The sequence below is a fragment of the Xiphophorus maculatus genome, chromosome 16 (assembly GCF_002775205.1).
Source record: "Xiphophorus maculatus strain JP 163 A chromosome 16, X_maculatus-5.0-male, whole genome shotgun sequence".
NCBI lineage: Eukaryota > Metazoa > Chordata > Actinopteri > Cyprinodontiformes > Poeciliidae > Xiphophorus > Xiphophorus maculatus.
Genome location: NC_036458.1, coordinates 6,719,272 through 6,744,085, shown reverse-complemented (window position 1 = coordinate 6,744,085; position 24,814 = coordinate 6,719,272). Strand labels below are relative to the sequence as shown.

The 24,814-nt window shown below is 38.3% G+C and overlaps 1 protein-coding gene across 2 annotated transcripts; it reads right to left on the bottom strand.

The window, feature by feature from the left end:
* Nucleotides 1-2,600: 2,600 nt before the first annotated feature.
* Nucleotides 2,601-24,632, bottom strand: LOC102224616 (disintegrin and metalloproteinase domain-containing protein 11-like). Of its 2 annotated transcripts, none has more exons than XM_023349113.1 (26): nucleotides 23,791-24,632; nucleotides 23,126-23,292; nucleotides 19,098-19,174; nucleotides 18,692-18,758; nucleotides 16,497-16,579; nucleotides 16,321-16,384; nucleotides 15,662-15,722; nucleotides 14,880-15,061; nucleotides 14,421-14,492; nucleotides 14,139-14,305; nucleotides 13,960-14,044; nucleotides 13,551-13,641; nucleotides 12,605-12,656; nucleotides 12,102-12,201; nucleotides 11,899-11,970; nucleotides 11,701-11,793; nucleotides 7,669-7,749; nucleotides 7,536-7,586; nucleotides 7,395-7,458; nucleotides 7,199-7,304; nucleotides 6,978-7,097; nucleotides 6,686-6,854; nucleotides 5,518-5,629; nucleotides 4,740-4,830; nucleotides 2,922-2,939; nucleotides 2,601-2,704 (listed from the first exon to the last, which is right to left on the bottom strand). In XM_023349113.1, exons 1-26 carry the CDS (start codon nucleotides 23,990-23,992, stop codon nucleotides 2,689-2,691), a joined length of 2,463 nt encoding a protein of 820 aa, XP_023204881.1. In that variant the 5' UTR covers nucleotides 23,993-24,632; the 3' UTR covers nucleotides 2,601-2,688. The 2 variants fall into 2 exon arrangements, 1 of the variants encoding a protein (XP_023204881.1); XR_002754148.1 differs by lacking the exon at nucleotides 4,740-4,830 and adding an exon at nucleotides 5,106-5,215 and having other exon boundaries at nucleotides 2,637-2,704.
* Nucleotides 24,633-24,814: the final 182 nt, after the last annotated feature.

Here is a 24,814-nt window from a genome sequence, read left to right as displayed (position 1 = left end):
TTTCTCCTTTTTTTTTAGCCCCTCTTGATCACATCTGATACTCCCTCTGTACATATTGTAATAACAATAGTGCATCTGGCAAAGTGCAAACCTCATACAAACCAAACTGACCTCATTCACACTGACAGCATCAGACAAATAGCCTCTTGGACCCCAAACCAGAACTTTAATCTCATGTACAGCGAAGGGTCCTCAGAGATTTTTTTTCTTCATTTTTTTGGTGGTAGGTGGGTCAGGGGGGCTTTTTTCTCAGAGGCTTGGTGGCTATCAACAAAAGTACAAAAGATTTTGTGAAAGACAGGGCTGTTAAGCCACATTTAGAGATACATGAAAAGGTTTGTATTTAGAGGGCTTTGCAAATGCAGGCTGTGACAAGAGATCAGAGGCTATTCATTAGTAGAAACAAAACTAAATATTTTAACAGCTTTCAGTAAAGCTTCATGGATTTCATTTAACATTCAGTATAATTTGCACATATTTACAAATGGGTGTGCGTACAGTGGGCAGGTGCTCGTTTCCTGTAGATGCAAGACTTAAAAACTGGCAATAATGCGCTGCCTGGCTGCAGCCACCAACAGGTCGTAGAAAGAGACAAGAGGTAAAACCTGCCTACCTAAGAGGAGTGTACACATGTGCATGGACGCAACTGCCCCCTACATTAAATGTAAACACAAATACTGTACATTCTGGCTTTCTTTAAAAATATCTTTCACTCACACAATCACAGACATACAGAGTAAACCTTCTACACACTTTGGAAGAGGTGTGGGCACACGGACAGGTATAGTGGAATGTACATTGGTCGTTCTGACATTTAAAACACTAAGTTACGGTCTCTGCTGCTTCATTGTTCAGTGGTTTTCTTTTAAAAAATGATCCCAAAACCATAACAACGTAGCTTCTCGTTTTACTTAAAAACTCATATGGAGGAAGTTAGTGGAGCATAAGATGCTCTTAAGCTGAGAATTATTGATATAGTGCCTTGCAAAAGTATTAATACCTTTAGGACCTTTGCACATTGTTTTTTTTTTTTTTTTGCAGTCACAGGTTACAATGTATTTTATGGGCATTTTAGGGTTAGGGTTAGGGATTAGGGTTAAAAAGTAGTGGACAGTAGAAGGAAAGTGATGCATGGATCTCAAACCTGAAAAGTCACCTCTTGTTATGGTTATTACAGGTGGAAATCCTATGGGTTATCTCTTTACTCGCTATGCACATCTAGAGAACATAATGTCCTATTTTTCTTTACAAAATTAGCTCAAGCACAGTGAAATTTCATACACAATGTTTTTGAAAAGAAACAGTACGTCTTACCACAGTTTCTCATTTAGATTTAGGTATGGGCCTTTATGGTTGTCATCCTGCTGACGGTGAACCTTCACCCCAATCTCAAGAGTTTTTCAGTCTCTTAACAGATTTTATTCCAATTTTGCTTGGTCTTCAGCTGCATCAATCTTTCTCTTTTACTCTGACTAGCTTCCTTGTGGAAAAGCATGCCCCAAATCATGGCACTACAATCTTTCAACAGGGGCATTGTGTGTTCAGGTTCACATGCAGTGTTGGTTTTCTGACACGCATACCATTTTAAATTTATCTTATGGCCTGTTACAAACTACAAAACTGACTTATGCCTTTTGTTTTGCTCAAAGCTGACTTTCTCCTTGCTTCTTCTTTCATAAAAGCAAGATTTGTAAAATTCACAATTAATAGCTGTGGCGTCAACAGCTTTTCTATTTACTAATTAGATCATTTTTGAAGGTGATTGGTTACTTAGGATTTTATTTAAAGGTATCTGAATAAAAGGGGAGTCGATACAAATGAAAACCAAACTTCAGATTTGTTTTAAAAAAGTGAAAAGCTATTCAGCTTCACTTAATCTTCAAACTTTTCATTATGTGACAAGAGGTCGTCAGGGTTATGAATATTTTTGCAAGGTACTGCGAACGACTTATTTTGACAATTAGTTTTTCCTCAGCCTCTCTTTGGAAAACATGCAAATAGACAATTGTAAGATTTCTTGGAGTCATTTCCTTGTCTCCAAATGTTGAACTGATGGCTGTCCAGTTACAGGTGCACCAAGTCACGGCCAGTTATGGAGGTACTGAACCCCAGGTCCATTTTTTGTACAAAAAAAAAAGCGCCAACATTTCATTTTCTGTCACATTAGTTCGGTCTGTGCACTCGTCCAGCTTTGAATCTTGGACTAAAATAGTGGCTGGTCTCCTGGCAGGTCTGAGTCTCTTATCAATTTGGTCCACCATCGACATGTACTTTTTTCCCCCAGAATGTCTGAGCTGTGAGAAGAAGACACCAAAGCACATTCATAGGGCCTCTAGACTGGATAAGGACCCCTGGTGTCACCCACAGAGACAGCCACATCCTTGCTTTAGGTGAAGCCTGGACACAGTCCTCAGCTGGCAGCAGCCACATGAGTGTGATCTGGCTGGTATGGCGAGAGGAGCCTCAAGGGCCCCAGGATGGTGGGGGTCCCAAAAGAGGACAAATGGAAGGAGCAGACGGGAGTTTGGAGGAAGTGATCATCTACGTAGATTTGGAGAGATCCCGGGGCTGAAATGGAAGACTTGTGTGTTCTTTTTTTCATTCCCCTCTTCTTTAACGTGGAAACGACACGGTGCGAGGAGGAATACAAGCATGGACAGGACACAAACAGAGAGACAGACAGTGATCTTATCCTCCTCCAGATCTGAAACACAAGAACAGAAGGAAAAAACAGCTGCAGGAAGATAAACACAGACGGGCAGAAAAATGGCATGAGTATGCAAATCTAGCTTTACAGTCAAAGCAGAGGTTGCATTGAGATGCATAGTTGTCAAGCAGGAGTGAAATAATCCTAAAAAAACATCCAAATAATCTTAACGGATTAAGTTACAGGTTGACTATTAGATTTTCTAAGATTGTACCTTCCTCTTCGAATGTTCCTGCACCACAGAAGCAAGCCGAGAAAGGAGACAAAAAGTCAAAACGTGTTGAATCAGCAAGACCGGGAAAGTACAAAAACAATAACTACAACAGCGTTTTGTTTTTTTTATTGTTAGAACATTGCGTAAAATAGGACAAAATGAAAAAGCATGAACACTAGCTGCACAAAACAGGCGAAATATTAATTAGAATTGAATTAAAACGTCAAATTGTTTCTATTGAATTAGCTCTGCTGAATGACACTGTTAGATATCCATCCGACAGTCTCCCTGAAATGATCTTCTGTCAGAATAAAGTGGTAAGATCACATTCAGCAGAAACTGTTAATAAGTGTGACTAGTAGGAAGAAACTTGCTCATGCACACAGTGCCAGCCACATTTGAGTACATCTTTTCAGAGAGGAAACAAAACCAATGTTAAGAAGTAATAGTTTTTAAGAAAGCCTCCTGTGAGCTCCGAAATAGTCATTTAAAATAACTTAACTGTACGCTTTAGTACATTTGCATTTGTTAAATTTTGGCAAGAGAAAAAGATTGAGATTTTTGGCAACAATCACTCTAGATTGGTCTGACATAAAGGATGCCATTTTGTGAGAACCCGAGAATGCAAATAAGAACATGCTGGACTTTACCACCATGTGCAAATGGGTCATTCCTGGATTTTTCAGCTAATTAATAATCCAAAACATTTGGCCAAATCAACAGAAATGGTTGACAAGACACAAAGTCTACCATCCTCTTGATCTGCAGTCCTGTATATGAGGTGGGTGACCTCAAGAGAAGAATGCGTGAAGAAAACAGAACTCTGGACGATCTGCAGAGATTTTGAAACATTACTTCTTACTGTAAGATTTTTTTAACCAATTGAACAAATGTACTTTAATTAAATGTTTTTTTCCTAAAACTTTGAATAAGAAGTTGTACATCCAAAGAAAATGATACATGACTTTAGCGATTTTATATGCATCCTTACCAGGAGTCCTAATAAATGTGGCCAGCACTGTCCTACTGACCCTAAAAGGAACGACAGCATGCAATAAATTATAACCTTTCAATTACAATCTAATTCATCAGCCAGTAGGAGCCGTCCTTTTAGGTCAGATCTTACAGAGGGAACCATAGCGAGCATGCAGAGGCGGTCTGTTGCACTAGAGTGAGGGGACTCAGGGTTAGGATGAGGCCTAGTGAGGAAAAATGGATAACGGAGGCTTGAACAAGGTAATAAAAATAGAAATGGAAAAAGTTTGCTTAGGTTAAGCCACCATGGACAATACTGTACAAAAGTCTTGAGTCATCCCTCATTTATTTTTAATGTCCTTGCAAGGTGTTGAACTTTCTTCAAGTGAACCATTAACAGAGACCACTTTTGTAGGTTAAAAGAAAGTCTTATAAATAAATGTGGGATTCTTCAGAACTTTTGAAAGGTAATGCAAGTCCAGAAAGGCAAACAAAAGTAAAGGGGAACTTCCAGACATGGCACCAGTGGTGTAGATCAGATTGATTCTAACAGATCCTGGCAGAGAAATATCTCCCTCCTGCTCAGTCGTCACTGCAAGAGGCTGAGCAGGACGATGCATTTACATAGAAGGAAACGTGAGCAAAAACAACCTCGATAATGATTTGATTTCAAAACCTAAAGCGTTCAAGCGTGAGAGTGTCTTAGAGTTCACTCCCCCAACTCCCCTCCCAGCTACTGGGCAATGAGTTGCAGCTATTTCAGACTGGTGATAGCGGGAGGGGTGGATGGGGGTTCTTGAGGTATAAGCAGACAGGTACACAAAGGCATGCCAGAACTCTTACTTAAATCCCCATCCTGTTCCCCCTAGGACTATAGCTGCCAGGAGAATAGCACCTGCGATGGACCCTATTATGATATTGGTGCCACTGGGACCTGCGCAGAGGGAGGAGGGGAGGAGGAAGGGTGCGGAGAAAGAGGAGGGGCAGAAACAAAAACAACACCACTAAAAAACACACGTCAGAAGACCGCATCGACACAGTACGACATCAACTAGAGAAAGAGAGAGGCAGATGGTGAGAAACCTGCAGACAGAGACAGAGAGATGAAGGGGAGGGGGAGACCATCACGTTGGGTAACAGGTGAGCGAGGGAGGTTCAGGGGGACAACAATTACACGAAGAAAAAAAAAAGGAGAGAGAGTTGTTTTACTTTGTTCTTATTCCCCCTCTCCTGCTCTCTCAGCTGGACACCCTCTTGCTCAGGGTGGCAGTTTTGGGCCTAAAAGAGCAGCTGCTTAATTTCTCTGTCTCATTGGCAGACTGCAAGAAAGTAAGAGACACTTAAAGAAAAATGCAGCGCCTGAAAAAAAAACAAAAAAAAAAACACCTCTAAGCACCGCACACATTTCAGCACGTATACGCTCAACACACACCTACAATATAACAGCAAGGCTCGACAGGAAGGAAAACACACGGCTTAACATCTTCATGACAGTCAGGTGAGTTATCCCACTTTGTGGTTTCAGCACAGAGAGAAGGTGGTGAGAAGAGACCATGAGCGGGGGATTATATGATGAGAGAGGCAGAGAGAGAGACGGGAACGTTTGAGTTCTGCTACTGACCTTTTTTCTCCGGGCCTGTCGAGACGGTGGGCTCAGGGATCGGATCGAAAACGCTGCAGTCCTTTCCTGTGTAGTCCCGGTCACAGATGCACTTCACCTCGTTGCTGCAGGTCTGCGGGGAAGAAGCAGTTGTTGTTGTTGTTGTTGCGGGGCGGTGGGGAAACAGTAAGCAAACAAAGTGGTAAAAATCAGCAAAAAATGGTCCAGATAGATTTTTTTTCTCCTTAATAAATGAAAACATTTCAAAACTCGATTGATTTTGTATTTATTCATACTATTTTAGTCTGATATTGAAATGTGTTCGATGATCTACTGTAGAATATTAAAAACTGAAGGAATCTGTAAGTGTACAAATACTTTTTCACATAACCATATTTGATCTTCCAGTCAGTGGTCAGTTTTCAACACAAGACACCATAATTTAACTTTTAATGTCTCAATAAAATGGAATAAATATGGAAAGTAACACAAAGTAAAGTAAACTTTATAAAAAAAACAGTCTGATACTAAATCCGTATAAAATGTAAATGGTATATTTACATGTATAGACTTGTTTTATAATAAAGAGACATAATCAATTACTTTAATCTACTCCTTTAGGACAGCTCATTTTATTCTTGAATCAACATTTTTTAATTGTAAAATGGGTTGTTTTTTTAAATATAAAAATATGGAGTGAAATCCTTAATTTTTTCTCATTTCTTTGTGCTGATTTTTTCACAAATAAGGTATTTTGGTTAAAAATATTGAAAAAAACTAAAGAAAACCTCGTATTGTGAAAATTCCAATATATCTTTATTTTTAAATTTGATTTATCTTAATTTATTTTTTTGATATAAATTTTAATAAATATCAGGATGTTTAAATGTTTTAAACCTTTACTCTATTACTGAATGCCTCTCAACGCAAAAATAAAAATCAACAGAATGTGGGAAATAAAACAAAAGTAAATTACATTAAAGCGCCAGAGTTTCAACCACCTATATTACTTTCATAAGTACTTTATAAATATTGTTTACAACATGAATCCATAAACATAGGTTTGGATTTTATTATGATATTATCCTATAATTATAGGATTATTAAAATAATCCTGCTGAAAAATAACCAGTTTAATAAACACCTACATTTTTCATTTAAAATCAAATCATGTTCTGAATGTCTTTACCCCGTGGTCAGAGCAAATGTGTCCAAGTTTAGATCCTGTACAGGTGCTGAGGTTAAATGCTGCGACAGGGAGGCAGCGTCTCTCCAAACACATCATGTTCGGACCGCAGGGCGTGCCGTCCTCCACGTAGCCCATGTCGGAGCCATCCTCTAGCAGAGCGTGGCCACCTCTGAGTGCAGCATCCAAAAGTGTCACATAAGTGGAAGAAGACAATTGGAATTACAATATTAAAAGTGAATAACTTTTTTTTTGTTGCACTGTTAAAAGCTGCAGATGTGCTGCAGCAGCTTACCTGCAGTCCAGGTACTTGTTCTGATGGTACAGGGTAAAGCTGGTCACCTCACCCTGCAGATCACCAAATTTTGGTTTTGTTGTGACGTTTGCACAGAAAAGGAAGCCACATAATACATCCCTGAGGTGAGAGAAATAAATACAAACATCTGGCTTTAGTTATAATCAGCAGGTTGTGTTTTGGGGGATCCAACTCAGAACTCTGCAGCTTGTTTTACTCACGGCTTGTTGCACTGCAGCCAGCCTTTCCCTTCAGCCCCCCGACCACAGTTCCCCTTCTCTGTACCTTCAGCGTTCAGCTTCTCATAACAGAACCTGTCTGCTGAATCTGATCAAGGATTAAAAGTGGAGCAGTCAATGTAGATCACATGTTTATGTCACAGGATGAGATAATTGTTGTGTCTGATTGTAAACACACTATAGCCCCAGAGTCCTTTGCACTGTCCATCGCGAGTCCTGCAGCGTCCACCATAGCAGCGTCCCTATGAATGTTAAACAGTGCAGGTAAAACATAAAGCCCCAGCATTAGAGTTGAAAGATATAATAATCCAGATCTTACCTGGCTGATGTCACACATGTAACCGTCCAGCTTGTGGACATTATGAGGGCACTGCCAAGGAACAAAACCCCATAAATAAACATTCACACCTCATGCATCAGTTTCATCCAGTGTTCTCCACAGGAAGTTTCACCTGGCTGGAGTCTCCTGTGCAGGTTTCGGGAATATCACAGTCGTTCACGGCCTCTCGACATACAACACCTCTCAGCTCATACTGGGAGGCAGAATAAAAGAGACTTAAAGTTGTTGAAAACGTCATATAGGTGTCATACTGGAGGTTTAAAATTTAAAGGTTGACGTAAAAGGAGGAAATCTATTTATTCAGCATCAAATCAATGAATAAATATATAAATAAGTAATTCACCTAAATAGTAGAAGTATGAACTCTAATTTCTCAAAAATAACAGATTACTTAAAACGGTTAAATGGACAATTCAGTATAATAGCAGTTTCAGAGACTTGGTTGAATGAGGAAAACAAAAACAATTTTCAAATAAATGGATATGAATTACATTATGTGAATAGAAGTAGTAAAAGAGGTGGGGGTGTTGCTTTGTTTGCTGATAGTAAAATAAGATGTAAAATAAAGGATACTATGTCAACAACTGTTGAAGGTGTAATGGAGATGATTACTATAGAAGTGTTAAGTGAGAAATCGAGAAATATAGTGGTGAGTTGTGTGTATCGAACACCAGGATCTAACTTAGAATTATTTACTGAAAAATTAATAGAGCTTATTGAAATGAGTAAAAATAAAACATTATTTCTGTGTGGAGATTTTAATATAGATTTAGGAACCCAAATTGATTTAAATAGGATGTTTGTTGATACAATGTGTAGTTTGGGTTTCTTTCCATTGATATCAAAACCAACAAGAATTACGACACACTCTGCCACAATAATTGATAATATTTTTACTAATATTACGGATGGAGAGGTGCTGAGTGGACTCTTCAAAATCGATATAAGTGATCATTTACCAGTTTTTGCTATTTACAAAAATCACCAGAAAATTATTACTGTACCTGTGCCAACAAAAAAAGTGTTCAATATGTCAAAAAAAAATTTGGATAAATTGAAAAATGATTTGTGTCAACAAAATTGGACTAATGTATATGTGGATGATGTACACAGAGCATATGATGAGTTTATGAATATTTTGGGAGTTCTGTATAAAAGACATTGTATGACAACTAATTTTGTTAAGAAAGATGCTGTTGACAAGCCATGGATGACAAAAGGGTTGAGAAATGCTTGTAAAAAAAAGAATAATTTGTATTCATCCTTTTTGATGTTAAAAACGAAAGAAGCAGAGGATAGATATAAGAAATATAAAAATAAACTGACATGGATTATAAGAAAACATAAAAAAGAATATTATACCGACCTATTAACAAAAAGTAACGGTGACACAAAAGCAATATGGACAGTTATACATAGTGTTTCTACAAAGCATACAATAAAATCTGGTATTGCAACACACTTTTTAAAAGAAAATACTGAAATTTATGATCGGAATGAAATAGCAAACGAATTCAATCATTATTACGTAAATGTTGGTCCAAGACTTGCTGCTCAGATACCAAAAGATGATAGCGATGTTACCCAAAAAATTGGGAGTTGTCCAAACAGCATCTTTCTTGGAGAAACGGATGAGAAAGAAATACTGAGTATTGTAAACAAAATGGCGGATAAAAAATCAAAGGATTGGGTAAATATGGATATAAAATTTGTAAAGGAAATTATGTCTTATGTAATTAAACCATTCACCTATATCTGTAATTTGTCATTCTCATCAGGAAAATTTCCAGACGCCATGAAAATAGCAAAGGTAATTCCCATTTACAAAAATGGTGAGAAATGTATGTTTAGTAATTACAGACCGATATCGTTGTTGCCACAGTTCTCAAAAATTTTGGAGAAACTATTTGTAAATAGATTAGATACATTTATAGATAAAAATAATATATTAAGTAGTAGTCAATATGGATTTAGAGCCAAAAATTCGACATCAATGGCCCTTATGGAACTGATAGAACATATAACAAATGCTATTGATCAAAAACAATATAGTGCTAGCATTTATGTCGATCTAAAGAAAGCATTCGACACGATTGACCATAGCATTTTACTCAAAAAACTTATTAAATACGGGATTAGAGGGCCGGCATTACAGTGGATTTCGAGCTACCTGGAGAATAGAAAACAGTTTGTACAAGTACATGATACTAGATCCGAATTTTGTGAAATTACATGTGGAGTTCCACAGGGCTCAGTACTTGGACCAAAGTTGTTCATTTTATATGTAAATGATTTGGTAAAGGTATCAGGGTTTTTCAAATGTATTCTATTTGCGGATGATACCACTTTTTTTTGTCAGGGCAATGATATAAAAGGGATGTTAAAAGAAATGAAAATAGAATTTATGCAAATACATAAATGGTTCAAACTAAATAAATTATCTTTAAATTTGGACAAAACAAATTATATGTTATTTACAAGGAGACAAAGAATTGTAAATACTCCATTTAAAGTTGATGGTGTAGAGATTCGTAGAGTTAGTGAGGTGAAATTTTTGGGTGTGATAATTGACGAGAAATTATCATGGAAATCCCATTTGAATTATTTAAGAACAAAATTAGCAAAATCAATTGCAGTGCTTTATAAAGTACGGGATTTTCTGAATGATCATGCACTATTTATGTTGTATAATGCACTAATTGTTCCACACTTGGTTTATTGTGTTGAGGTATGGGGAAAGGCATGTTATACTAGTATAAAATCTGTTTTTGTTTTGCAAAAAAGGGCAATAAGAGTTATTGCTCGAAAACATGGTAAATATCCAACAAATACATTATTTTGTAATTTGAGGTTTTTGAAATTCAATGATTTAGTTGATTATAATATTTTGTTGGTTATGTATAAGGCACACCTAAAAACATTACCCTTAAACATCCAAAAAAATTTTGAAAAGAGAGAGAGTGGTTATAACCTTAAGGGGACACAGATTTTTAAGAAACCTAAATTCAGAACTTGTTTGAAAGAACGATGTACTTCGATACAAGGAGTCAAACTGTGGAACGACCTGCAAAATGATGTTAAAAATGCTAAAGCATTACACATGTTTAAAAGAATGTTAAAGATTGTTTTTTTGAAGAAGTATGAAATAGTATAAAGTCAAAGTATAGTATTGTTCAGTTGAGATTGATGATTGACCTTGTTTCTTTGTTCTTCCTTTGTTTTCTTTTTTTGTCACATAAGACAAATCAAAAAAATTTTAGTTTTTTTTTTTTTTTTTTTGTTTGTTTGTTTTTTGTTGTTTTGATCCATAGTTGAGAAAAAGGGGCAGATATTATAAGATTATTTTCTTCTTTCTGCTACCTTTCATTTCATTTTTTTTTTTTTTAATTATTTTATTTTTTTCTTTGTATTAAAATTTTTTTATTTGTATTGAATGAAACTGTTAAAACCCGAAATATAAAGAGGATTATTTGCTTGTTCAAATCTCACTATGCTTATGTTTAGCAAAAATCTTCACCTGATTTTGTGTATGTGGCTAATCAAATTTCCACCAATGCTTTAACATTTGTTAAATGTTAATTTGGCTAAAAATTAAACTGGAAGCCACAAAAGTTTTTTCTTTTCTCACATCTGCCACTAGGTGGCATAGTAGAGTTTCTTTTGATAAAGAATTAACCCTTTCTGCAGCATTGTGGAAGGAAAAACGATAAATGGAATGGATTTCTACCTTTATTTAAACTTAAGCGCATTATTATGGATTGGAGAAAGATGAAAATGAATATTTTTTTAAATGTATGTGGTATGTGCATACCAGCTCATGCATAAACAGATGTGGATTCATGTATTGTTGCACTCAATGTGTGTAAAATAGGACTTGGAAAAAGAAGCATTTCCAAAAATTTGTACTTCGTTTTGCATCAAATAGCCTAAGAGTGTTCTATTGCTTCAGAAAAGCTTAATATTAGCATCATTTGACCAACAAGCAAGGATTAAGTTAAAGTCCAAGTAGAGTTGAACAAATTCAACATGATTATCAGGTTTTTGTAGAGCAAATTTATCAGAAAAATGTGGCAAAAGGCAAAAATATGCAGGTGAAACTATTTCTTGTTTTTGCTTGTGCAACTTTGATTCTTGTTCAACTTACTTTACAGCCACTGCAGCAGAGTCCATTGCTGCACATGGCGTCATGGGTAAGAGTACACTTTTTACAGCAGGCTCCTCCACTGCGGGCACATTCCTACAGCCACAGACAAAAAAATAATGATTAAAATCTGTTCCACTAAACTCTACAACATCTCAGGTCAAAATATAAGCTTAATGTAAAGGAAAGTTGGCTACTCACCACCTGGGATCCACAGTCACACTCTTCTCCTGGCTCCACAAAGCCGTTTCCACACTCTGGAGGGTCCAACAGCTAAAATAATAATAATAAAAAAATATATATAAGATAATACTGTGTAGAAATATAGAGATGAATGAGGCAAGGTGCACATCTATACGATGAATCTATTGAGAGATGGACATTGCACCCCTCATTATCCTCACCTTATTCGGCTTGTTGAAGAGGCAGCTCCCACCTCCCTGGAGCAAGAACTGGATGTACTCGTCAACACTACAGCGAGAAAACTTTCTGGGCAGATAAAATCTGTGATCACACACATAAGCACACACACACTCAGACGCATGAAGACCAAGACATACACTAAAACACAAACAGTGCAATGCTTTTTGGCCGGTCAGGAATGCCAGATCAACCGTGGGTGTGTGTGCCAGCACTTTGCAATCTGACACAAATGTTCCCATCTGCAGTAAGATATAGCTCAAATAATTCATATCTTTATTGTCCCATCTGTCCGGGGGAGCCCAGTCCAAATCACTCATGTAGTAAATACTTTTAGTTCACATTTTCTAATACTTTACACAGAAATTTGGCATCTCCTGTTAAGGCAAAATTTATTTAGGCTTCAAATAAGAAACTTTAAATCTTATGAAGGTGTTAACTTGTTTAAGCATTAGCAAACAAATAGGATAGAAACAGTCATTTTTACCCGGTGTCTTCCATTATGCAGCCCACCCAGGCATCTGGGCATCTGCAGTCACCTGAAAAAGAAGAAGAAAGAAACACAACATAAAATACAAAGAATAACTTCTATTCTTAAACACCACAGAAGAAGAAAGGAAAATATTACAACACAGAAACTTTTTAGAAACTGTCAGAAAGCCTGGCTGGCTATTTTGGGTTCCTGCACATTATTTAGGTCACAATTCCATCTGTTTTCAGAGTTCTCAATAATTTAGATTCAGATGGATGAATGGGAAAATAAAGTCACACAAAAGAACCAATATTTTAGTATGATCAGTTCTTTGCGTATTGATTCCTGGATGAGTGCAGATTAGTTTATTTCTGCATCATTTTCCAATTTTGTCTTTGCTTTTTTCTTTTTGTGTGTGTGTGCAACTTTTCTGAATATGAAAACAAATGTCCATACCCCCAAAGTTTTGGGCTGATCTTTGGTCAGTTGATATCCAATTTTAAGGCGCTTTGCCTCAAAATTGGCAACGCGTCCTTATAGGACACTCAAAAGAAATGTATTTAAATTCACTTTCTATAAGCTAACCCTTATATACTGACCAGAACCACAATAAATAGAAATGGGCTTTAATACAAAAGCCTTTTATTTCTAATAAAGTTATATATAGGTACTAAATTTAACTCAATTAGATAACAAATGTTAAATATAACTTAATTAGAAATAAGATTTGACCAATTTTAAGTATGCATCCCCATAATTTATCAAAAATATTTGACTAACAATATAAATAAACTCATAAGTAATGGTAACATTTAAATGTATGAAATTGTTTGTGGATATAAATACGAGTGCAACAGCTTGGGATGAAATAGTGATGAGTATGAAGTGGAGGTTTGAGATGGTAAAGGGGTGAAATCATATTGAACCTCTTTGTATGTTAAGTTGTTTTCTGTTGTTTTACCTGCTGAGGCTCTTGCGTTGTTCCATCTCATCCCGATGTTCTGGCCAAGACTCTGACACAAGGTGATGGCCATTGCCCCAACACTCCCATACTGCAAGTTAAAACAGACTTACTAAAATGTAACAAGTATTTGAAACAAAATAGCAAAGAAATAGAAAAACTGACCATGACACGTTGTTCTACACATAACAACCATCATAGTTTGAACAATTTTAAAGGAAATTCTGAAGCGTAGCTTTCATTATAAGTCAGAACAGACACACAAAATACATGTAGAAAACTACAACAGAGAAGCTAAGATCATTCATCCTGATTTCAAATGATACTCTTAACTTCCAGATTCAAAACAAATACGACTACAGTGTTGTAATCAGCATTTTCTAAATTATGAGCATAATGCCAAATGTACCTCATTAATTCCTCCTCCTTTCGTTGGAGAACACACCCCTCCTGTGTAGGCTGTCCCACTGCGGCTACTGTGAAATGTACGCCCTCTGAAAAGCATAGAAAACCCATCATTTAAAATCAAATCTAAACTGGGATCTAGAATCTAGATTCTTAGCATAAACACTGTTGTCGCCTTCGTACGAGAAAAGATGGACAACGTCGCTCTGCTCCCTGATGCTGTCCTTCCTGTACTTCATGAAGTTCTGCAGCGTGATTAGCGGGTCCTCCACGACTGGCATCAGGTTCTCCGAGGTCCAGGTCTCCATGGCCACCAAAACAATCCTGGTGTTCAGCTGCTCCTGAAAGATCTGCCGACAAAGATCAACTTTTGTTATCGCGACTGCAGAGACGTGAAATGAGAACATACATCCTGACAGGTTGTGTTTGTGCAGTTAGGATGTAGGAGGATTTATGGTTCCTCACCGTGTCTGCTGTGTTGACTACAGCTTTGGCAAAGTTTTTGGTTTGGCTGCTCGAGCGACGCAGCTGCACAAACTGAAGAGAGAGAAAAGATCCACAGATGGCTTAGGAAATGGATCTCTCATGCACTCCAGCACACAATGGTACGGATCTTTACTGACATAAAAAGTAAATCCAAGTTCATTTCCATAAATACAGGCAGTCCTGATTTACTGGGGTGTTTTTCTATTTTTACAATCCTAGACTGTTTTAGGGTTTTTTTTTTATTACAAATGGATTGGCATGCATTACATTCATCAAACAAACAGCAAACTGCTTTATTTGGGCACAGCTTCACCAATACCCAAACATCCATAAATATGCCTTCTCCTGCTATCAGTGAAGAAAGACAACAAACGGGGGTAAAAATAAAACAAAATGTGACATCTGATGCGGAGTGCTAGAATTACGTTTTAAACTCACCAGATCATAGTCGTTTACCACCATGAGCTCAATGTATTTGGTCTCTGTCTGGACAGAAGGCCTGCGGACAAACCTCTTGGATCTTCTCAGCCCCCCAGTCACCTGCTGGTCCTCCACTTGCTCTGGTCTACTGTCATCTTCAACACTTTCACTGCTGTCCTGCTCACTGTCCTCTGTACACTCTGAAAACACATATTCAGAGCTGCAGGTATGACATTTTATCATTGGGGGCTACATGGACACACTTTTTCTCCTTTGGGTTTTTGATTCTTCTGTGTTTGTATCTTATATGAATTATTGCTTGAATGGTGTTGCCGTATAAGCACATTTATTTGTGTTGAGTAACTCAGTTAATTCTTATGTTCTGTTTCTTTTACATTTGAATTTATGCTCTTAGATCATTGTCAGGCTTTTTGCTTTTAGTTTGAAAATCTTTTGCATTTTTGTTCAGTTAATTGTGAAAAACAAGAGAAATGATGTAGAGATTTTTCACTTTGTGCACTCAGACATTGTGAAATAAACAAAATAAGTGCTGTCCTATTGACAAAGGGGATTTGTAAAAAAATAAAATAAATTAAAAAAAGTATTACCACCAGAAGTACCAATAAATAGGTGATTTTGAGAAAAATAAATAATTTGGATTACTGTGTTCAACTTAAAGGTTTGAGCTTTTTTACACATCTCTACCAGAGCTGCCAATATGTGTGTATCTAAACCACATTTATTCGGTCTTGATATGCTTTTAGTGGGAGCCTGAAAGGTCTGTTTTTAAGACTGCTCACCTGGGCAGTGCAGGGAAAGTCTGATATCGGGCATCCTGCGAATTAAGTAAGCTCCTTCTTCCTAAAGTAGAAAACATACACAACAGTGGTTACCTTAGGAGTCTTATCCCTCAATAATTGTTCAGAGTGAAATGTCTTAAGAAAAAATACATTTCTCTGAAAAACGTCAGGTATACAACCAAACTCCACCAAAAAGGAAGATCTGCTCCGCATCAAGTTAAATGTCTCTTCTATTTATATCATCAAGATTTTTTTTACATTTGACCTGAATTGTTGGTAAATTGTGGCTAAAACCCAAAATTCATCACATATTTTAGCATAGGTTCTCTAACAAAATGGTTTCTAAAGCTGGGGTTGTTATCCAGCAAGGGTGAAGCATCAGGAGCCAACTAAAAAAAAAAAAAATCTAACTTAATACAATACCTTGGAAAAATAAAATTGTTCTATAAATGCTAAAGCAGGTTAAGAAAAACAACAACAACAAAAACAATCTTACCAATAGGTAAAAACAATATGATGCTATATTGATGTACTCAATTTCATTTTTGTAAAACAACTCTCTTCCACTGTTATTTTGTGGGGAAACTGAGAACTTTTGGATGTTTTCCTAATTAAACCCTTTTCAGCTTCCCCTACTGTGCATTTAAGTAAAGGTTTACCTTCCAGCTCGTATTGTGAACAGGCTCAATTCCATAAGAGTAGAAACCATCAGAGAACATCCCACTGCAAAGCAACAGAAAGATGAATTAGTGGATGCAGGACAGAAAAAAAAACTTAAACAGAAAAGAAAGGTAAGCAGGATTTGAAAAAAGGAAATAATGGTTTGGTTTCTCACCAGAGGCCGTGACAAGTGGAGACAGCTGCCCAGGACGCTGGTAAACCTCTTAGTCTTCCTTGGTAGTAGCAGTGCTCTCCTCCCTGTAAGGAAAACAAAAACATACTTCATAGAAGACCCCAGGCTTTATATAGCTGCTTTTCTACTTCATTAGATGCCACCACTCTTCCTCTTCCCTCACCATCAGTTACAGCATAGTTGGTGACCTACTTGAGTTTACTCCACTCTCCTGTTCTTCATTCACAATAAGGGTGGAGGGGGAGGTAAAGGACGCTCAAGGATCTCTCCAATAAATCAACACTCATGTTGCCAGCACTGTTTTGATTTGAGAATTAAGTGTAGACTAAGCAGGCTAAAATTCAAGGACACTACTATCTGTGCACGCTTCCTTGCAAGGCTACAGCCGCGGGGGACGTGCCACTATTACGGGAGAGAAATGTTGCTTCACCTGAGTCAAACCGAGCTCAGCGGGGTGGGTCTCGGGCTGAAACGACGGCACAGATCGGCGTGCCCTGAAAGCAACACGCCTGGCACGTCCAGCCGCAGCAGCGTCGACACGTGAGGCCTACATCCAGCTGAGTGACAATCTGGTCAGACTGCAGGTCTCCACTGCCAGCCTCTCCCTCCCACCTCCAAGAGAATAAACCGCCTGCCTACAAACACACATACATGGCCGTAATGCCAAAGCGCATCGTGCCTTTGTTTTAACTGGCATTTCACTCCTTATTCCTTTCTCCTTCCTCCTCCTCTTGCTACAGCTCTGCTCTTCCCTCCCTCCTGGTCTTCTTTCATTCTCTTGGCTGCCAAGAACTTAATGATGCTGCTGAGCTAACCGGTTGCTGTGGAAACAAGCCCGTGATTGGTCAGGGGGACTGAAGGAGAGTTTGGAGCGACTGTGGGTGGGGACATGTAGTGCTGGCTGGGTAGATGGGTAGGTGGGTGTTTGAGGGGCAGTAAGTGGTATATTTGTAGAAAAAAAAGTATGAAAATCACAACCACCCCACATGGTGATCAGACCACTTATATTGCTAAGTTTATCCCAATGCCAATGTTATGGTAAAGTTTGATATTCGGTCACACACTGCTATCTTGGCAAGTCTGTGTGGGTTTGTGACACTACTTTTTTTTTTTTTTTTTGCCTTGAGCGTTTTAGAAAGGCTTCGGCCGACTGCCAGGTAAGCTCTCATATTTGCACACCAGTAACACTCCTGATCAGTGTCTGAATGGCAGCCTACTTTAGAGCAGAAAGCACATAATGCACTTTCTATAAATAGACAATCCACCAGGATGAGATCAAACCGTCCAACCATGAATCTAAAAATTGACCTTAAAAGAGGAATTCAAACAAAAAGCGTCTCTGCTTCTAAATTTAGTATAATTACACAAATATGCATCTATTCCCCCAGCAACAAACAATGAGACCGGAAAATTCAACTTGAGCATGTCAGTGTGAACAAATATTCATGTTAATCAATCAAATTAATAAGTCATCTTTTTAAAAAACACAACCTGGCTCGATGTGAAACACTGGTTTGAACTTAAATCTAATAACTGGTTGTGACGCCCTTCGTAGCAACAATTTTATTGGCAACAGTTTACGGTGACTGGCAATGAGTGGTGACACTTTTATCAGTGTCACCTGACTATGGTGCACCTTTAATTTAACTAATCTGGGTATTTTTTATATACACACAGTATTAATCCTGGGTTTTATTCTACTTTTCTATAAACCCAATTAAAACTTTCCGTGGTTTATGGGTTTTTTTCTGTTTTTTTACAGCTTTCAGTCTAATGACATTTTCTACGATTTTAGTGATGTGTGAACCTGGATGACACACCCACATTTCTCCATTGCATGACAATAAAGGATTTCAGATTCTATTTTATATTAAATAAATTTAATCAATGCAAACTCCACTTTGAAACTGGACACTAATTTTGTTTCACCGCCACTTAAAATCGCAATAAAACAAAAGTAAATAATTTTAAAATGTGAAGGATCAGTATGTTAAACGGTCTGCTCAGGACAAGTTGTGTTTCTTCAAACTCTGATTTCCAGGAAGAACGACTGTAAAGAACAGTCTGAAATGCTGCACTGCAACTCTGGTCATCTCTTTAAACCACTAAATAAAACAAGTCCCCCATCAACACTGGCATCAGCAAATATTGCCCCGTAGTGAAGAAGAAACTCTTACCACAGACTGAAGTGGCTTGCCATTGTAGTTAAAGTGCCTCTCCACATAATCTGAAGACAGCAGGTGACTGAAAGAAGAGGAGAGATAACCATCACAATCTGTGCCAGGATCAGAGAAAAAGTATTCTGGGATATCTCACACCAAAGGTTTTCCCCTCAGATGTATTCCACACAGAATTACCAGACCTATTAACATGCTTTGCTATTAAAACGTGTGTGTGCCTGTGAGAGTGCAGCGCTGGTATTCCCCATCTTGTCGTGCAACATAATAGAGGCGCTAAGTGCATTTGTGTATGAGCGGGGAAAATGCTAATGAGATCAGCTGCAGAAGATTAGGTGTGCTCATTGATACGAGCAAGGATGGGAAGAAAAACCCAAACGAAAACAACACATCTGATGGTACTAACTGGTTTAGTTCCAGGTCAAGAGTGAAGGTGTGTCCGAAGGCTTCGACTTGAAAGCAGCTCAGAGCCAGGTGGACAGGCTGCAGACAGAATAAAATATTACTCACACACATTAACTGCTGCAGTAAAACAGTTATTACATTTGCCACTTAGCTAGAGCTAAGCTGATTCCCATAAACTCATGAATAATTCAGCAGGGATCAATACACCTTGAAAACATCGCAACTGATTTATTATGTTGACTGATAAAGGCCCTTTTGATTGACAGAGCTGTGCCTGTTTGATATGTGACAAAGCATTGTGAGAGGAATGATAGAGGGGGCTTGACAGTCACAGAAGGGAAGTAGGTGGAGGAGGACAGAACTAGACGTTGATTGTCTATAATCAGTCAAGCTGTGTCGATGTCCCCAGTGGACAACTGCCAGCACCACGGAGGTGAGAAGACAGTAGGGCCGGAAGAGACGAAGAGAGATCTACTACACTGGCAGCTCTGACTGTGCCAACCTGGCTTTGATTTCTGTCTAGAGGAACAGGGTCCCAGTGAATCATTGGGCTTTTCAATAAAATGCATCACTGTCCACAGATTATTCCCTCCAGCGAGCACAGACACCATATTTCTCACCACTGACTTGGACAGGCTGAAGTAACTGCACATGCTCTGTCACTGCTACAGTACAGTAATATTGCTCCACTTCTTTATGCCGGCCGAATGTGTGACAGTGCTGAAACTGTCTAACAGGACAGTGTCATCACTCAGGCCATTTTTGGAAACCATCCTGGTGCTTTTATTGATAAAACATAAACTTTATAAGTAGATAAAGTTGTAGATGGTTAAAAAGTGTGTTTTCCTGCCAGAGCTCTGCAACATCAGATCATTCATGGTTTTAAAACGAATGATCACTCTCAATTATTTTGTCAGCAGTGGATTGTGTCAAAGCGCTCACACACTGGCAACCATCTCATCTACTCTCAAATGTTTGCACAACCCAGTTAAAATGCTTGCTTTGTTTTCAAAAAATGAAATCACGATACACTTGAAAGCTTTTCCACTTTTAATGTGACACATATCCTGTACATTTTATTTGAAAATAAAGACAGTAGGGGACACACGTAAATTTTAAAAAGTCTGTTGTGACTAAAGTTTAGCATCAAGTCTTCTTTGTTTACAGTCTATATGGATGTGACATCTTGACTGTTGTATTTGCCAACTGAACCCTGCAGAAGATCTCAAAATCTCTAAGAGAGACGCAACAGTTTTGCGTCAAATTTAGTTCTTGGCTCTGGTTTGGTGTTTCCAGAACTTTAAATTTCAGCTCAGAAAGTCATGTTTATGTGGAATTGAGCTAGCTGATGCTCAGTGATACTAAAAAATAAAATCTCTCTTAATTTCTTGTTTCTAGCAGACAACAAAGGAGTCAATTGAAGAGCTTAAGACAACTGCAACTTGACAAACAAAGCTAAATGAGGACTTAAGTTAAATGTTTAGGCCACTCTGAAGGTTGAAAATGATTAGTTTCATGTTTTGACTTGGATCTTCTGATAAAAGTACTATAATTAAATAAAAAAAAAAACTCGATGGGAAAAAAGTTTGCATTTTTGAACTTCTGAATTAGTTTGTGTGGCTTTCCTGTCACCTCACTGTAAAGTTGGCTTCCCTGTCCACTACCACTCATTGTCTTGTGCACTATAAGAGTAATGAATTTAGCTTAAAAAAGATTTCATGCAATTTATCGGCTTCCTTATCCAGATAACTTATGTTGAATTTGGCATTTACAGAATTACTGATTCCATGAAATTAATTATATCTGAGTTAGTGAGTTAATTTACCACCATTAGTTTAACCGCATGTAATTGGATTTCCACTGAGATATCTTTTTTTAATAAAAACTGTGATTTTATAATTTTTTGCAAAGGTTCCATTTGAATTAATAAAAAAATAAAGTAAAATCAAACAATTTTACCAAGGGAAGGAAAGAAATGTAGGTTTACTAAAAATGTTCCATAAATAAATATGAACATTATTCAATATATAAATTTGGCACAGATGCAGCTCAGTCAAGCAGAAAATCATTGATAAGTTCATTTAATTTTTTACATTTTATTGCAAAACTGAAACTCATAAATTCACTGAAAGAAGTTAATGAAAACCCAAATATTCTCCTATTTAACACAATCAGACTATTACAGGAAATTTGAAAGTATGTTAAAGTACTATTTAATATATAAACTCAGTATAGTTATGGTTTTCTTTTACATGAATTATGGCATCAATGCAGAGTGGCATGCAGGAAATCAACCTGTAGCCTCTTTCTCCAAACATTTTCTCCATAAACTTCCAAAAGCGAGCCGCCTCTGAACTTTCTCTGCTCATTCATAAATCCCAAGTGGAGACGGTGATATCCCACACAGCTGTGTTTACAAAGCTAATAGATCCTGCAGTGTGGGACGACAGAAGGTGCCGTGTGGCATTGATGTCAGCACTACGAGAAGTTTCTCCATCGCCTGCATTTAAAGAAACAAGAACTATACTGGCGATTCTGCTGTTGGTCGAGAAAACGTTTGACTTTAAATAATAAATTGTATTTTCTGAGTCTTGTTTATGTGACTTAATTAAGGGAATTAAGTCACTGTGTGTATTAAATCACACAGTGATTTAGTATGCTTTTAACTTTTGGAACCAACTTTATTCCAACTGGAATAAATCATCAGTTAAATTCTGACTCACTGAGATGCACCTATGTTTGGCCACCAGAACAACTTTACTCAATCTTAGAATTGATTTTATGTTTCACCGAATTGCTTTCTGTTTTGGAGAAATGCGATAGCCAAACTACGGCATCAGTGTTCAGTTTATTTTCTGGATGCCCATCTAGCAAGTGGAAAGTCTTGGTAATTGGAGTGACCAATTCATCTATTTTGAGCAAAACGTGATGTTGCAGAAAAGAGAAATGGGTTCAGATCTTCATCAAGCTCAGCTGTTTCTAAATTTATCTGCTCCTTATTTAAAGCATCTTCAATATTTCAAAAAGAAAAGGGCAGCATGTCGTGAAAACGTAGAAATTCGGCTTTTTAAACCATTGCAAACTGGCATCTCTTTTGTGCACTACATGTTTGTAATTATACAGCAGCACTGTCGTGGGATTCTGACATTCTTGGTAATTTTTCATCAAATAGAGAGACTCAGAGAGATGACTCAAATAAATGGCAGGGAGTGTTCGAACCATCCTGCACTTCTCACACAGACATGTTTCATATTTAATGGGACATACTTCGACACACCACTGAATAATAAAAAAGCCTGGGAGGGGCTCAGTGTGGTAACGAACATGACGTCCGAATATCTGATGAAGGGTCATGTGGTGATGACAGCAGAAATGTCAAAATGTTGAAAATATATGTACAATTCTGCCCACCTAACAGCCTGTTTGGGAAAGTTTACACAATCCAGAACAGAAGTCAGCATTTAAATGAGTCACAACCATTTCACTGATATCAATGCACATTGATAAATCATGTTTTTCAAAGGGAACTGAATATTGTGCAGCAGGTTTCCTAATAGACACACAAGTATAACACTAACAGGAAATGAACAAGTTGCAACATTACCACAGTTTATGCATAAAGGTATACTTTTATGCATTTCAAGGAGCATGCACTTGGTTGATATCTCTATCAACAAAAAACAGTGGGTTTTATGAGTTTTAGCATATTCTATGAATAAGAAAGAAAAGTTTGATTTTTCAGTATGTCATCTGCCGATTGCTGATTAATGACAAAAATCCCATCTCTTGCACATCTTTAAATGACACCCATAAATATCAGTCTGTGTTCATCCTGCCCAATAGGTTTTGCATTACATATCATGTAGCAACAGGGTAGAAACTGGAGAAGAAAGTGAAAATCCATTACATTCAGGGATGCTTTTGTTTTTAATGAGAGCCGGTTCTCATTCTTGGGTTTCCCTGACTGAGAACTCGCTGAGCAGATAAAGGTGTCAGGGAACAGATGTGTGAATCTGAGAGGTGACTTACTGAGCTGTCCCCACTGCTGTTCTTCACCCTGGTATCCAAGAAGTCATGAGCCATTTCCTCCTCTGACTTGATCTGCTGCACCAGTCGCTTTGGATAGGTGATCTCAGTTTCCCCATTATCCAGCTGGCCTGAGGGGGCAAACCAGTCCCACAGTCCTCTATCTGCACCTGGACAGGAACAACAGATTCCAACAGAAAACCTTGATAGTTTTAATGAGCATATAGTAGGAATAATATGTGGAAGATCATTTGGTGACCTAATTTAGCACCCTGTAGTTGATTGTGTTTGATCAGTGGCTATTTTAAGACATTTATTTGATATAAAACAGTTTGTTATGACGGAAATTAATGTAGTTATGTCAGTCTGACTCTCATAAAAGGCATATAATGGGTCCTATTATAAGTAAATATTGGTTTGAAGGTAATTTATTAAACATTGTGGGTTTACGTGTTAAGAAGACGTTTATTGTAGTAGGTGGAAACATGTTGATGCAGCAGATCTACAGGGCGGTCAGTGAGCTATTCTGGCACCGAGATCCTGCATCAATAAAATCCCGGGCAAGAAAAGTGCCGCTCAAGGGGGAAAAAAATGCAAAGGAAACGAAAAGGGTGCTCCCGCTCTCGATCCGAACAGCCCCCCTTTTCTTCCACCTCCCCCTCGCTTACCTGACACCGCAAGCCTCTCGCCCACTGCACCAAAGACCATGAAGCACCACACCGCCAGCATGATCTTCACATATTCTCTCCGATTACCGCATGGAGAACCCCCGCCAAATGTCAGGAAGCCCGGCAGGTGGAGAGGAGGAAAAAGATCAAAAAACGCACAGCAGAGATGATGGCGAGGATCCAAAGTTAATCTGCTAAACATCTGATGATGCGCGTCCTCTCATCTCTCCCCCCTCTCTACCTCTCGCCCTCTCAGCTCCGGTCAGCACTGCCACGGAGAGTCTGGATTTGCATATCAGAAAGATGAAAAATGAATCGATCCGGGCCTACAGACTGATCGGCGATGGGATCGGCGAGGAACGAGAGAGCGCGCATCGCGGATGCATCGCTCCGCAGCGCTGCGCGGATGCGTAGTAGGCGCTGGGTGTATGGCTGGAGTTGTATATGTGTGTGTGCGGTATGCGGAAACCGAGGGATGGGAAACCGAGCAGAACTGCGAAGGGTCTGCGGCGAGGAGGACACGTGGGGCCGCGGTACCCTCCCTTATCCCGCACAGCCTCCTCCTCCCGTTGCCATGCAGCGCCGCGCAGGGAGCGGATGCGGCAGTCCGACGGCTGGAAAGCACGGCCTGAGAAAAACCAGAAAGGAGATCGACGAATAACAAGTTCATTCAGGTTGTTAATGTGTGAATGTGAACGGCGGAGACACACACTTCAGGCTGCCATTTCGACAAGGATGCAGGTCTGCAGGGGATTAAGGTGTGCCCCGACTACAAGGCGAAAACAACCCTGACTCATCGCTGCCTTAATGCTTCAAGTTTGTTTCTGTGGTAACAAGCTCAGACAGTTCAGATTCATTTAGATTTTTGTAATAAAACTTGAATCAAAATTCTTCAATGTGTAATCTACTTTTTTCCTGAAACTGAAATACAGGTGTAAAAAAAAGTATCACACAGCCTTGTCAGGTGTTAAAGGGATTTACAGCGTCAGATAAGTAAAAGCTGAAATCGTTTTCTCATTTGTTG

Excerpts from the sequence above, each read along its gene's own strand:
- LOC102224616 (XM_023349113.1), bottom strand. The coding sequence starts at position 23,992 with ATGTTTAGCAGATTAACTTTGGATCCTCGCCATCATCTCTGCTGTGCG. Across the intron at positions 13,642-13,959 it reads AAGGAGGAGGAATTAATGAG|TATGGGAGTGTTGGGGCAAT; the intron begins GTACATTTGGCA and ends TTTAACTTGCAG. Across the intron at positions 7,587-7,668 it reads GCACAGGAGACTCCAGCCAG|TGCCCTCATAATGTCCACAA; the intron begins GTGAAACTTCCT and ends GTTCCTTGGCAG.